This window comes from Neoarius graeffei, chromosome 24, assembly GCF_027579695.1.
Source record: "Neoarius graeffei isolate fNeoGra1 chromosome 24, fNeoGra1.pri, whole genome shotgun sequence".
NCBI lineage: Eukaryota > Metazoa > Chordata > Actinopteri > Siluriformes > Ariidae > Neoarius > Neoarius graeffei.
In genome coordinates, this window is record NC_083592.1 from 42,850,785 (window position 1) to 42,866,043 (window position 15,259).

Sequence of the window (15,259 nt, forward strand, 5' to 3'; positions counted from 1 at the left end):
TATATAGCCATGCATTAATCGTTAATGGGAACTGTGACTGCCATTCAGTCATGTTAGCTTTTCACCAAGACCTTTTTACACGAGAACTTTTAATTTGTTCTAATTCTAGTGAAATTCCCAGAGAACTTCGAACGCTGTCCCAGAGCATCTTTGCTCATAGTCTAGACGTCCAGTAAGAACTGGGCTCTACCTGACTTCAGGTGCCTCCCCCCCTCCAAATTTCCCTGACATGCTTGTCTCCTGACCAGCTTGCCCCTCGGTCTCGGTGTGAAAGGGCTCCCATACGCTTTATTCGTAGAGGTGTCAGAAATATAGACACGCTTTTATGTGACGAACACTATGCCAGCTTTCCTCCCCCGCTCTTAAGCCTGGCATTCTGTCTGCATACCAGGGATTGTAGGGCCCCGTGAATAGTGTCAAACTTCATAGTGCTCATTTTGCTTCCTGTACATGGCTGGAGAAACGTGCAGTGTTTCCCCCCCTCCCTTTGTGGTTCTTTTTTTTTTTTTTTTTGCACACCGAATTTTTTTTGTCCCCTCTTTCTCTTTCCTAAGAAGCACCATATTTAAGCCACCGTCTCCTGCTTTGTGCACGGGCCATTGTGCTCTCGTCTGTTGCAAGGATCACCCTCCTAGTTTTTGTTGCCTTAATGTATGCAGGCATAAAAGTCTAGACTACGCTTTTTTTTTTTTTTTTGTACATTGCAGGGGCAGCGAAGTGTTCTCCCCCCCCCCTCCCCAATATGCACCTTCATCTGAGCACAAGTCTGAGCGTTGATCTGTACGTTCCTCTTCTTGTCAGCAGTTTATGCGAATATAAATGCTCGCTGGAGTGTGTTCTGTTAATTCCACAGACCTCATAGTGACGTTTGGATCGGCAGATCAACTGTTAATCAGATTCTGGATGTTTTCGCTTTTACTTTTGTCTTTCTGTTGAGAATCAATGTAACACAAACTGTCACAATTTAATTATAAGGAATTTTTGGACTGAAACGACTTGTGAAAATGCTCAAGACATGCACTTTAAACTGATCCTTTTTATTAAATTGAGCTTTTTCCATGTTTAACGTTAGGGCCGGAAAACACCGAAACAGGTTTACTGAGAAACTCAATTTGGGTCCTCCCCCCATTATGTTTACTTTTATTATTATTATTATTATATGCCCAAAGGCAGAACGATAATGCAAGCATTTATTTTTGTATTGATTCCAGGCTTACTCGATTATAAGTGAATAAAATGACATATGATATGAGAGAACCTTGTTGATAAATCTCACCTTGTCTCTGCCTGAAGGAAGCCTTATGGTACTGTATTTGGCCATCTATTATTCAGTCTGTCTAAATGCCAAAACTCTGCTCCACACCAATTTGCGAGTGTGTCTTTTGTTCAAGGTTCATGCTAAAGAGGCGCTTTTACAGTGAACCGACAGGCAGATGACGGACGCTGATCAAAATTTGATTCTTTGAAGTTGTAATGGCCATTGAAACGTGTGAAGGAAAGCTGAAAGGGGAGCTGCTTCTGAGGCTTGGAACTTTGGGTGGCTACCGGTAGCATGCTGTGTGTGTGTGTGGCCGACAGCGCAAAGCTCACTGACTAATTCCTCGAAAACTCTGCTCGCAATCTTTCAGCAGAATCCTGTTACTCATAAATGCGGTCGGTTAAGATTGCTTTCAGAGCATAGCGTACTCGTAACTGGTTGAAAGGAATTTTTTTTAATTATTTATTAATTTTTTTTTTTTTAAATATTGATTCCAAACAAAACGATATATTTTAAAATCGATGGCGTTTTGTCAAGCGGTGAAATTACCATTGATAAAATTGTATTAAATGACACAATATAATTTGTTTTTGTTGCTGTAGAAGTATGGGTATTTTTATTTATTTATTTTTTCTCCCCATAAATAATCCAGTTTGTTTCCTTTCTCAATAGATGAGCTGTTTTCACTTGTGAGGAAGTGTTTTCTCTTCACTCTTAACACCTTGAAATCCAGGTTTCTGGCCTGTGACAGAAGCCCTGTGGTGGGGAAAAAAAAAAAAAAATCACAATAGGCCGTCTCGCAGCATTTCAAGTGTGAGAAATTAGCTTGTCTAGACAAAGTGCGCATCTACATTCAAAAGGAAATATTTGGGCTTTTATGCCCTTTAGGTGTAAGTGTGTGAGGCCTGCCAAGCTCTTTAATGCTGCTGCTTCTTTTTTTTTTTTTTCTTTCCTTCTTGGCTGCCTACCGTGAGCTCAAGATTACATTTAACCAAACATAGACTATGGGATATCTTCCCAATCATGTTTACCTTCGAAAAAGTGTTTGAACACAAATAATAACTTATGAAAAGTCTCTCTCTCTCTCTCTCTCTCTAGGACATCACAGCACTAACCGGTGTTCCAGAGGAGCACATCAAAACTCGGAAAGTGCGCATCTTTGTACCAACTCGCAATGCCATGCAGTCAGGCGTCCAAAACACCAAGAAGTGGAAGATGGATTTTGATACGCGTGAGCGATGGGAGAATCCTCTGATGGGCTGGGCCTCGACGTAAGCTCATATCTCATATTTAAGATCCAGTTTGCTCTTCACATCTTTGGTACTCAGGAAAAAACATTCAATAAAACCTTTTTATTTATTTATTTATTGGGAGGCGATTTTTACTTCTACAGCTTGTTTCTGTAAAATGCATGCCACTTTTATACCTATGTATACAGCGGAGTGTGAAAGTTTGTGCACCCTTATGACAAGTTGCGTAGAGAAAAGCCTAAAACATTTTGCATATTCAGCGTGACAGATTCCCTTCATAATCACCAGTAACACAAATAGTGCGAGTTAAGATATTAAAGCTAGACTGCCTTTCAGATTTTTCAAGTGTAGGTCATAAAAAGAATTTTCCCCAACACCCAATTATTTTTGCTTAGTGGACTGAAAACTACTGAATTTGAATCACTTCCAATTTTATTAGTTTTTTTTTAAAATAGAACAATTAATGAATTTAAGGCCACATGGCCCTAAATTCTCCACTATTTTTTTTTTCCTGCTTCACCATGACCCAATTCAAGATACTACGTCATGCATGACGTGGTGGGGTTTCCCCGTTCGCGCAAGGCATTGTGGGATACAAATTTGAAACAGGAGAGAAAAATGGAGGATGTGAGTGTGTGAATGAGACGTGAAAGACCGACTACAGTAACGGAAAGCGAGAAGAAAAGACGTTATGTTATATACGAAGGAAAGGAAACGCAGAACCAAACTAATAAATATCGGCGCTCAGCGAGCACCTCGGTGTGATCAGCTGTTTGTTTAGCAACAGAATGATGGAACTGTCAGTGCACGGTCAAGGTAAACCTGCGCATGCGCACACACACGGACTTCCTCTGTCTGCTTGACTGCATGAAGCGAGCGATTTCATGCAGATTATTTGCTCGGGAATCCCCTCAAATATTAAATAACTTCCCAGCCAAAGAATATTTTGTGAGGTATTACAGAAGAAATAGGGGTGGCACGGTGGTGTAGTGGTTGGCGCTGTCGCCTCACAGCAAGAAGGCCCCGTTCGAGCCCCGTGGCCGGCGAGGGCCTTTCTGTGCGGAGTTTGCATGTTCTCCCTGTGTCCGCGTGGGTTTCCTCCGGGTGCTCCGGTTTCCCCCACAGTCCAAAGACATGCAGGTTAGGTTAACTGGTGACTCTAAATTGACCGTAGGTGTGAATGTGAATGGTTGTCTGTGTCTATGTGTCAGCCCTGTGATGACCTGGCGACTTGTCCAGGGTGTACCCCGCCTTTCGCCCGTAGTCAGCTGGGATAGGCTCCAGCTTGCCTGCGACCCTGTAGAACAGGATAAAGCGGCTACAGATAATGAGATGAGATGAGATTACAGAAATAAACATATATCACAATGACCAAATTTCAGAGGGAACTGAATTTCACCGATTTTATGAAATCAAAAGGCCATCTAGCTTTAACAGTGCTAAATATTCTCTAATACAGGTTGGACATCCAGGTTTTGCCTTTATAAATGAGTTCGACTCTTTTCATATACATCAAACAGCTTTTTATCTTTTCTCAGTTGTAGTATTAAGCCCCACCATCTGCATTTTTTTTTTGCTCATATAATTTGTCACAGATAGATGTCATGGACTGCTTTCAGCTCTGAAGTCTCCGAGAGTCAAATCCAGTTCCTTCAAATGGTCTTTTTTGCCTTATTGTTGCTTAACATTCATTCACGTTTCAATTGAACTAATCCATCCTGTAAGTTGGTGGTGTCATTTGCAGGCTTTTACACTTGACTCTTTTATATGTGCCTCTGCCTTATTCATGGAGTGCCCCCCCCTCCCCTTGGCCCCAGTTTTGGGAGTACCCCCCCAAAAATCTGGTTAATTTTATTATTTATGTTCTTCAGGGCTGACCCTCTGTCCAACATGGTCCTTACATTCAGCACTAAGGAGGATGCTATTGCATTCGCTGAGAAGAATGGTATGCAATCTGTTTTTTTTTTCCCCCCCTTGCATTATGAGGTTGAACTCCCCAAAAAAAAAAAAAAATCTGAGAAGGAAGAAATGTGTTGCTTGAAACAAAGTCAAACACTATCAAGCAGATTTCCAGTGCTATAATGTAAAATATACTGAACGTGGTCACTCGTTCATTGTTTGTTTCTGCAGGATGGAGTTATGATATAACAGAGAAGAGAACACCCAAACCGAGAGTGAAGTCATACGGCGCAAACTTCTCCTGGGACAAAAGGACTCGGAGGTCCGCCAAATAGACGATCGGTCAGATTTTTTCAATCTGTTCACGATCTCTTTGGTTCTGTGACATATTGTAAAATGTACCTTTACAGAAATCTAATAAAGCATCCTGCAGTAATTCAGACCTGTCTTTTTAGCCATGTCTATTAAAGTTTATTAGGTGGTGATCTTTACGAGGTACTTGCACATAAAACAAATAGGAAAGTCCTTATTTTGAGACAACTTCTGAACAGCACTTGACTGTACAAGGGTTTTATTTTTAATAACTGAAAGTTGCTAATGTGAGTCCTGGGTTCCAGACAGTTCCAAAGATTTATTACATCCTTCCTTTTGCTAATTTGAAACATCTTTAAACTTGTACACAGTGTATGGTCAACTCTAGAGGTTTGGCAGTGAACAGCAGAGCCTATAAAATGAATCGCATACACATTACATACTGAGCTTAAAGATGTGGCTTTATTTTTTAATTTTTTCAAACATTCCTTCAGTCTTCAGTTTTCAGTTACTGATTTTATTTTGGTCATGGTGGCAGGGAATCCGGGTCACTGTGGGTGAGGTGGGAATACGGCCTGGATCCAGATGCCAGTCCATGACAGGGAAACGCGTGCGCACACACGTTCACATCAAGGAGCAGTTTAATGCAGCTAATGCACCTACTGCCTTATTTTATGAAGGCCGGAGGAAACTGGAGAACCCAGAGGAAACCCATGGAGATATGAACTGGGGACCGTAGAGCTGAGAGGCGGCAGTGCTGTCTGTGCTGGCCGGGAAGTGTTCTCAATCTTAAACTAGATAGACACTGTGACCTAAAGTACTTTGCGCTAGCTGTTACAAACCTGGGATGTCTGGTCACCATACCCTATAGATTTGGAACGGTAAGAGATAGAGAATGACGCTTAGTGAGGAAAAGTTGCGCCCTGAACAAAAAAAAAAACCCGATTGAAAAAATCCTGAAAATTGGCAGAGTTATAAGAGACTGGAAAAAAAGCCCGTTTTTCATGGATCATTCCCGATCAGTGATCCAGATCAGCACCAAAAGTCATAGCAACGTAATTCATCCCGGAGGTGTTATTCATGTGAAATTTGGTTGAAAACTGAGGGAGAAATGGCATCCCAAAAATGTTAGATTATTATTATTATTATTATTATTATTATTAACAACAAATTATAAAGATCCCGAGTGAGAGTAACAATTGCACCAGCACTGCTAGCACAAATTAATTTCCTTAACTTGGTGCAAAACAGGCGGCACGGTGGTGTAGTGGTTAGCGCTGTCGCCTCACAGCAAGAAGGTCCGGGTTCGAGCCCCGTGGCCGGCGAGGGCCTTTCTGTGCGGAGTTTGCATGTTCTCCCCGTGTCCGCGTGGGTTTCCTCCGGGTGCTCCGGTTTCCCCCACAGTCCAAAGACATGCAGGTTAGGTTAACTGGTAACTCTAAATTGACCGTAGGTGTGAATGTGAGTGTGAATGGTTGTCTGTGTCTATGTGTCAGCCCTGTGATGACCTGGCGACTTGTCCAGGGTGTACCCTGCCTTTCGCCCGTAGTCAGCTGGGATAGGCTCCAGCTTGCCTGCGACCCTGTAGAACAGGATAAAGCGGCTAGAGATAATGAGATGAGATGAGATGGTGCAAAACACTGGTTTCAAAACTATTGGCACTTCCACAAATAACAGCCAATGACCCTTTCTTTCCATGAACAGAATAACACCACCCTGTCATGAACAATTGTAAAAGCATCAGTGGTGTAAAATACCATAGTGTATTTTACCATGGGTCGAGGAATTTTGCTTGTATACAGTCTTTTGTTGCTGAACATGCAAATGGAGTTCCTGGCTAAAAGTTTAGTCTAAATTTCCTGGGTTGCTCTTTTATGCAACACTTCCAAACAGCTGCATTTTAGAGAGATGGTGTCTGATGGTTCATTCTGAAACTATGCACCTTCTTGGTGTCTTTAAGAAAACCGCTTACTGTGCATGGGGACAGTACACTTTTGGACTTGGTTGTGGTTAATGAATTTTTTTTTTATTTCTATATTTTTCCAACCATTATCTGACAACGCTCATTTGTCTCATTTGAGATGAAAGCTTCCTGTTTTTCCTCATGGTGATGGATGACCAAAGGATTTAACATGTGTGAAACCTCAACTTCATATTTAGTCAAAAGCAACAACAGGACTTCTGGAAACTGTATTGTAAAAAATAGACATAGATGTAGGTACTGCAAACGTTCTGCCAGATATTTTATGTAGAAAAGTTCTCATGAGTGTCGCACAGTGGTTCAGCGGGTAGCACAGCTGCCTCGCATCTCCAGAGTCCCGGCTTCAATCCTGAGCTCAGGTTACGGTCCATGTGGAGTTCCTGTGCGTGTTTCCTCCGGGTTCTCTGGTTTCTTCCCACTTCCCAAAAACATACTTGTAGTAGTTGGACTAACCATCCTAAATTGCCTCTCTGTGTGAATGCGAGCATGTATGGTGCCTTACATTGGACTGATGCCCACCTGGGATAGGCTCCAGATCCACTGAGACTCTGACAAAGATAAAGCTCTTGAGAATGAATTTTGTTGGAGAAATGCTAATCAATCAGTGTCCTTCCAATTGTTCAATTCATAACATTCATTTTATAACCATTGGTAAGGGTGCCAATAATTCTGGAGCTGGCTGCAATGCAAGACGCACTCATTAAACTGGTGAAATGTATGTACAGGAGTTCCTGAAATACCATTAGAGCGTGTTTAGGGGTTAAAATCCATCCGAAAATCACATTGAAAGTTAACAGTTTACATAAAATAAAACAAAATAAATCTCCAACTCCTCAGGATAAAATCACATTAATTTTATTTTTTTTATGGTTTCACTCTTCATATCTGTACAAATACCATCAAACTTTATATATACATATGACATTTACATTAAAAAAATACAAAACTATATATTTATAACTATCTTGTGATGTCAGAAAATAAAAATGTACTTTTAAAAATGACAAACAATACAAAGTGATAATGTTCAATATGTTGATACTCAGTCCTACATCACATCAACTCCGACGGAGGTGTTACAGAGCAGAACGCTGGCCATGAACTCATAAATGGATTAGCGGCACTTTAAAAAAAAAAAAAAGACGATGTTGAATAGCTGAATACATAAAACTAAGACACGACACCAAAATCTGAAAAATCATGAAAGACTTTTTTTTTTTCAGTTTTTATCTTGAACTGGCTCATGAATGAAATCTTAGCATTTTGCACGGTATAGTGGTGAAATCCATTTGGTCAATTTGAAGAGTAAACAAAACCAGAAACATGTCATTTACATTTTAAAGAGTGACAGGTTTTTTTTTTTCTTCCCAATAAATAAACACACAGGCTGACATGCAGGTAAGTGTGAAATAATAAACATCTATGATAGTAGAACAGATAGCGAGCGATAAGCGGATTTATACAGCAAGGGGAATGCAATTTACAACTTGCAGAAGACTTGCACACTTTACACTCGATAGCGTTCACAATAAATAACACTGCTTCTCTTTGGACAAATATAGATAATAATAATAATAATAATAAAACCAAGTGAACACAAAAAAAAACATGATCAAGATAGTACGTCAGACATTGTAAAGGTATAAATTATGAAACACTGCATAAATAAACATCTATCAGACCGAACTATATGTATACTTCCTTTTTTTTTTTTTCATCGAAAAATAAATTAGCATACACATTTGTACAGTGTGGACATGGTTTTCCTTGCCACAGGACTTTTCCCTCTGGCTGATGGCTGTTTATCCGTCCAGAATTGGTGATAAATGGATATAAGCCATGTAGTCCTGGTCTTCTTCTTCATCATCGTTATCATCATCATCGTTATCATCATCATCATCATCGTTATCATCGTTGTCCTCGTCCTGGTCTTCCGTAATGGCTATATGGGAGAATATACGGTAGCTGTTGTATGAATAAAGACCACAACAGCGCAGAATCTAAGTGAATGTTTGTCTTTTGTTTTTCCTTCTGTGATGACCATCTAGAGTGTGTGTGTGTGTGTGTGTGTGTGTGTGTGTGTGTGTGAGAGAGAGATATATGCATTTGTGTTTTGGCCACAATGCAATTCTACTCTCACACTTAATTACATAACAAGCTTTACGTAATCGTAAGGGGTGTAGGGAGGTGTGTGTGTGTGTGGTGGTGGGGGATCATTGGCTCAGTTCTAATTTCTCAGATTCCTGTAAGAGGACAAAACAAAAAAAAGTGCTCTTGCGTTATAGGATTGGCTCTTATTGGTTTCCGTTTTCCATTTCTGACACCATGCACGAAGTTCGTCCCATGCTCTAGACCGACCTCAGCAAACCAGTCACACTTTGAGGTATATCATTCGAAAGAATTCTTTACAATGGGAAATTGAAAGGAAAAAAATAAAAATACACAGACAAAGCAACAGAACAATCATAAAACAAACAAACAAAACAAAATATGCAGTCCATTATAAGGACTTGGAACCATATGTGTGATGTCTCAAAGATGTTCCAGATTATGAATCTTTAGGCAAACTGGAGTAACTGGTGAAAAGATTAGTCAAGTGTTTCTCTGGTTCCAAGCCCTCAGTATATCCTGGTAAAACAAGACATTCACAACAAAGCTACTGAAACACTATTAGTGGTAAATTAGAAAAAGAATTAAGCACTGTTTTCTGCTTTGTCCTGCAAAACGCTGCAGCTTCCATAAGGTGATCGTAAAGTTGGTCCTTTATCGATTGTTAGATTGCGTTCCCCGAAACTGGAATGTCACAGATATGACAATTTGGTTTGATGGCCGTAATCCTCCTAATAGGTAGTTTATTTACTGTATAATGTACAGAAAGAAAGAAAATAAGGGGGAAAAAAATCTATGAATTTAAGCTTTAAACACCAGTACCAATGTTACAACCACCTTATGCTTGGATGCTACTATTTTTTGACCCTCGTACAGATTGGCATAGATGTTGTATGTCATGGTGACATAGTGCATTTTGATATGATTGATTACAGCCAAAAGCAAAAAAAAAAAAAAAGACAATAGTAAAACAAATTACATGATTATCATGAAATTAGTATTATGGATTTTACAAGCTGGTGTGATTTGATATTGTGTCGTCTCTAAAGACTGACAAAAAAAAATAAAATAAAATAAAAATTAGGCAGCCTGCTTGGGTAAATGATGGCAAATTTGAGTGGGGCTCAAAAGTTACAGTGCGTTATCTCTGCAAAAATAGTCAGCTCAGATACGTATTATTGTTAGTTGTATGAATTAGTAGCTACTCTTCAGTGATTTTACACAATAGTCATAAATGAGTGTAACTCAATAAAGCCAGTCATGCACTTCCGATGTTGAGTCCTCTCTTAGATCTGGACAGGAGGTTGGGTTGCAATGCATTTTACGAAGAAAGCAAGGGGACTGATGCTGGAAGTGTGTTATGGTGGCATTGGATTGTCTTTGTCGTTGTTGTTGCTGTTGTTGTTGTTGTTGCTAGGCGTTACTTACAGTTGCATGATCCCGAATGCTTAACCTCCAGCAGCACGCCCATGGAACATGCAGCCTGCTTCATGGCACACGTGCTCGGGTACGAGGTGTTGTCGCTTGCACACACGACCTCGTCCGTGCGACTCTCGGGACACATCTCATCCTGGCAGAGCACGCACCGGCCGCGTCCCAATCGCTCATCCCACAGACACTTCTTCCCTCCGCTGCACTGGATATCATCGCACGATTTGGCCTCTGGAAAAAAACAAAACAAAAAAAAAAACAAAAAAAAAAACGGAATATAAACCGTTTTTATACAGATGACGACTGGACTCATGGGAACCGCAAAAACAGAAAACAGATGCTTTGTTTTGGATCTACATCACATGAGGCAGAAGAAGGGACGAGCATGCTTGTTGTTTAACAGCGCTCGGGAGGTAGAGGTTGCACAAAAAAATGAGTTACACTCGATTTGTAATAAGAGAGACAGGCTGATGTGGCCAACATCTGCAAGCAATTAGACACCCACGACTTTTCTGTGCAAAATAATAATTGCAAGCCATTGTCATGGGAGTAAGAAAGGTCAGGACTGGTTCGGAATGTTGGCGCTAAAAGAATCTGCTCTCGAAACTTTAGTATTTTTCCACCATGTCACTCACTGATGCATTTGCCCTCATAGGCCACGCCAATGGATTTGCCCTGCAGGCACGTGGCTCTCCGTAAGTGGCAGGCGCTGGCGTAGACGATGCCGTCGTTGCCGCACAGGTACTGGTCAGGTGATGTCACCTCGGGACACACGCGGTTGCACGTGACGCAGTAGGCGTTGTTGGTCTGGTCCACGACGCACGTCGAACTGCCAGGGCAAAGCACATCACGGCATGTCTCTGGAGGAAAGAAAATCAGAAGGTAATCTTGGATAGATTTTTTTTTGTGCTTTTCCCAGTTCCCCCTGAGTGGTGGTGCATGAGCTGCCAAAAATCTTGAAAATCTCTTTTGTATATCAGCACTGGTTTGCATTAAAGAGTTGTTAGTCTTTCATTTTTTGTGGCTTCAAAGTCATAGGTTCAGAGTAGGACCTTCAGACTGAAACTGGAACATTTTCAGCTCATCATTCATTCATCTTCAGTGGGTGTTGTATCCTGGTTTGGGTGGGGGTGAATTCAGGGGACACTGGGCATTAGGCAGGAAAACATCCTAAATGGGATACCAGTTCATTGCGAGGCACCACCCCCACACCCAGGCAAGGGCAACTTAAAGTCACCCACTTTTTTTTAGGAGGTGGAAGGAAACCAGAGAGCCCTGAGGAAACCCCTCACAGATCGTAACCTGAGCTCAGGATCAATCTGTGGACCCTGGAGCCATGAAGCAGCAACACTACCCATTGCACCAACCATGTATTTGTTCATTTTTAATAATTTTCTGGTTGTTTGGCATTTTTTCTCCCCCCCCGTTAGTTGAACCTTGCTCATAAAACACTCACTTTTGCATTTGCCCTGGTACTGCACCTCCAGATCTGGATGCCCTCTACACTTGGATTTCAGGAGTGCGCACTCGTCACGGTACGTTTTTCCATCCGAGCCGCACACCGGTCCCTTCCAGGTGATGTTGGAACAGTCAGGGGCGCAGATGCAGCGTGGCTTACTCCTCCTGTTCATCTTACACTTCTTTCCAGGGCCGCAGTCCACATTCTCACATGTCTCTAAAATTCAATGAGGTGGAAAAAAAAAAACTCATTAGATTCGGTCATGGGGTGGATCTAGTTGTGTGATCTAATGGCAGCGAATCATTTACAGAGACACCATTTTATAGAAATAAGTCAAGCTTATATGACTTTACAATCTTTTTACAATCTCATGCATGGCATTCAGTCATGCAGGGAATTGTTAATGTCCAGCAGTAGCATTTTATTTTATTATGGTCGGGTTCTTGCCAACCATGAGTTGGCTTAGTGGTTAGCGTGTCCGCCTCTTGACCAGGAGATCGTGAGTTCTACTCATACCAAAGACCATTATAAAAATGGTACCTACTGTAATACAGATGTGAGTAGGGGAGTCAAACTCTTGTGGTTACCAGAGGACTAGCCCGTGACTGTAACCATAGCTGTGTAGGCGAGAGACAGAGGGCTATGGAAATGTAGATTGGTGCTGCACCCATGTGCCTCAAAGAGCTGGTTAGTGCTGGGAAGACCAGATTCTGGTGTGGAAAGGACTTTGATTTTGGGTTCTTGCCAAATCTGATTAGTTGAGGGTTTCGGCGCCTTGTTCAAGGGCGCTTCAGACAATCCTGCTGATTCAGGGAATCGAAAGGGTCCCAAAACTATTTATGGTACTATATATTCCCATGGCTTCCTCTTTTATATTTATAGCATTTTATAGTGGCAGGAGTTTTGTTATATTGTTTTTCCATTAGTCAGAGTCCAGACACTTTGTAGAGTTAATCAGTGATCAGAATGGACCTGCTGAGAGACTAAACACATGGTGTCGGCCAGGGACTCTGAAAAGGTTCCTTGGAGAAATGCTTTAAGGCAGGGGTGTTCAATCTTATCCACAAAGGGCCAGTGTGGCTACAGACTTTCATTCCAACCAAGTGGGAGCTACACCTGATTACACTTGTTTAATCAGTTCATCTTGGTCTTCAACCAACTATCAAGGGTGACTCCTATTTGGCTGGAACGAAAGCCTGTAGCCACACTGGCCCCTCATGGATAAGATTGAAGACCCCTGCTTTAAGGTGTCTTGCTGCATGAATGGGTTAGTAAGACGGTTTGGTTTTGGGTTTGACTGTAGGGCCACTCGCACCTTTGCATGGCATGCAGTTGGGAGCCCCTCCGTTAAAGATGGTCCAGCGGAACAGGGTACTATTCGGGACGTCCTCCTCGGTCCAGTAGGTTCCCAGTCTCCCGCTCCTGCAGCACTCCTCACGGCTCATGCCTGGCATGTAGAGCACCTGGCAGCGGCCGTTCTTCCCCTGGTGGAGCCAGCAATTCCCAGCTGGAAGAAAAAAAAAAAAAAAAAACATAGGAGGGTGGGGTGAAGGTGGGAGGGGAAAGAAGAAAAAAAAAAAAGACAGCCAGTCGCATTAAAGTCTGAAGCCGCTGACCCAGACACAACACGTGCAGTCTGTATCAGCCGCGCCGCCTACCGACTCACCAGGGTTGCCAGATTGGTCCGATTTACCTACTTGTAATGCAAGCGCGCTTCAAAACATCTCACTTTAATATACATTACTGCCTAGTATCAACTGTTACTGAAATAATAAAGATAATTTTTTTTTAAATTAGCAAGTGTATTCAGCACACTGTGATGAAAATACGGCAGGATGACGCCCAATCCACACACACACACACACACACACACACACACACACACACACACAATATATATATATATATATATATATATATATATATATATATATATATATATCCCTCATAAAAACGATGATTTATGTAGTCTGATAGAAAAAAAAATCCTCCAGACAAACTCACCAGTTTGTCTCTCTACATCCCAGATATTTATTTATTTATTTATTTATTTATTTTTCTGATCAAACAGGAGTAATTTGTCTTTAATGAGGTTAATACCGCCCATTTAAACAATGTGAACAGAACAGCAGTCTAGACTCCAGTTCTAGACTCCATGCGCGCGCTGTGTGTGCGTGTCTGCTCTGCTCTCCTCTCCCCATGCACTGTCTCACCTCCTGTCTTCTTCTCCTGAGTCCTACACCCGACTGTTTATCCTATAAGATCACTAAATAAGAGCGATTTCAGTTCCCATCCGTAAACAACAGCATTTCTGGATCAATACCCCTGACTCTGAGTGCTGTTCCTAATACAGCTCAGACACGCTACCCTAATGCCCTATTTATTTATTAATCTAGCAGCAGATCTTGTGCCTCGGGGAGTCCATGCGCCAGACAGTCCAATTAAAGCCTTCAGTCCCAGCAGGCTTCATCAAACTTTTCTGCACAGGATCGCATCACTTCACGACTGCATTCAAGCTGAGCATCACATAAGACAGAATCACAAGTCTTCTTCTTCTTCTTATTACTACTATGATTATTTTTCTTCTTTTTAAATTAGCAGTGTCTGGATGATTTGCATTTTGAATGACGTCTGTTCAGGATCTCTGAAATTAAGCTGCTGATGTCTATTGAATCATTTCGAATTCAGATCTGACATGCTTGCACATGATGTTGCTTGGAGCTGAGGTTCCTCCAAATGGCGCTGTGCATGTGTTCTATGCCCTGTGTTTTCTTTTGATCTTTTAGTGCATTGGACCTTAAATCAAGCAAAACTTTATTGTGCACACACTGGCCTAAGATCACCTTTATCTGCCCAGGAGCCGACAGAGATGTCCTTTTCATCCTGGACACATCAGACATACACCTGTCTCTCTCTCTCTCTCTCTTTCTCTCTCTCTGACCAGCATAGAAATGCATATTTTAAAAAAAAGCATGCCCAAAACTTTTACATTGCATTACTTTTAGAACATGGCACATAATTTGCCCTGAACTGATCCCAGGAGAAAACAAAAAAGCAGACAGTGACATCTTCAGACATGACATGGAGAAGTTAAAAGGTTAACTCACCTTGCACTTTTTGCTCTTGAATGAAATGACAGAACCACAGGAGTAATAAAAGAGAGCCCGGGCGGAGCTGAAGGCGCTTTAGCATCCTCAACATGATCGAGGGGAAAAGTGTTAGAAGACACGCAAAAATAAAAATAAAAACCAATAACCTTCTTTTCTTCTTAGGAAGGCAGAGCTGAATGAAGGCTCGTGAAGGCTATGGATGTGTGCGCATGAGTGTGATCCACCTCTTTTTAAGTGTTTAAGGGGGTCTCGGGCCGACTGGCTGAGTGGGCGGAGTTTTCCTCACTGGGGGCGGGGACAAGGAGTGGTTTTTTTTTTTTTTTTAAATCCTGAAGTTTTCTTCTTCTTCCTTCCTTCCTTCCTTTCTTCAGCCCTAGTCAGGTGACGTCTGCTTGAAACTTTTTTTCTTCCCTTTCTCTAAATCTGACATCAAAGACTTTTACTAGATGA

The 15,259-nt window shown here is 41.6% G+C and overlaps 2 protein-coding genes across 2 annotated transcripts in view; one reads left to right on the plus strand and one right to left on the minus strand.

Moving 5' to 3' along the window:
* ndufs4 (NADH:ubiquinone oxidoreductase subunit S4) overlaps nucleotides 1-4,849 on the plus strand; it is a 61,081-nt gene extending 56,232 nt beyond the window's left edge. Inside the window, 3 exon segments of the mRNA XM_060906678.1 lie at nucleotides 2,357-2,529; nucleotides 4,380-4,453; nucleotides 4,639-4,849. Of these exon segments, the coding sequence (XP_060762661.1) occupies nucleotides 2,357-2,529; nucleotides 4,380-4,453; nucleotides 4,639-4,742 (351 nt within the window). The 3' untranslated portion in view covers nucleotides 4,743-4,849.
* Nucleotides 4,850-7,539: 2,690 nt separating this feature from the next.
* On the minus strand, nucleotides 7,540-15,022 carry fsta (follistatin a). The gene is made up of 6 exons (XM_060907269.1): nucleotides 14,807-15,022; nucleotides 13,015-13,206; nucleotides 11,697-11,915; nucleotides 10,876-11,100; nucleotides 10,238-10,471; nucleotides 7,540-8,642 (listed from the first exon to the last, which is right to left on the minus strand). The coding sequence occupies exons 1-6, from the start codon at nucleotides 14,898-14,900 to the stop codon at nucleotides 8,503-8,505; spliced, it is 1,104 nt and encodes a 367-aa protein (XP_060763252.1). The 5' UTR covers nucleotides 14,901-15,022; the 3' UTR covers nucleotides 7,540-8,502.
* Between the last annotated feature and the right edge of the window lie 237 nt (nucleotides 15,023-15,259).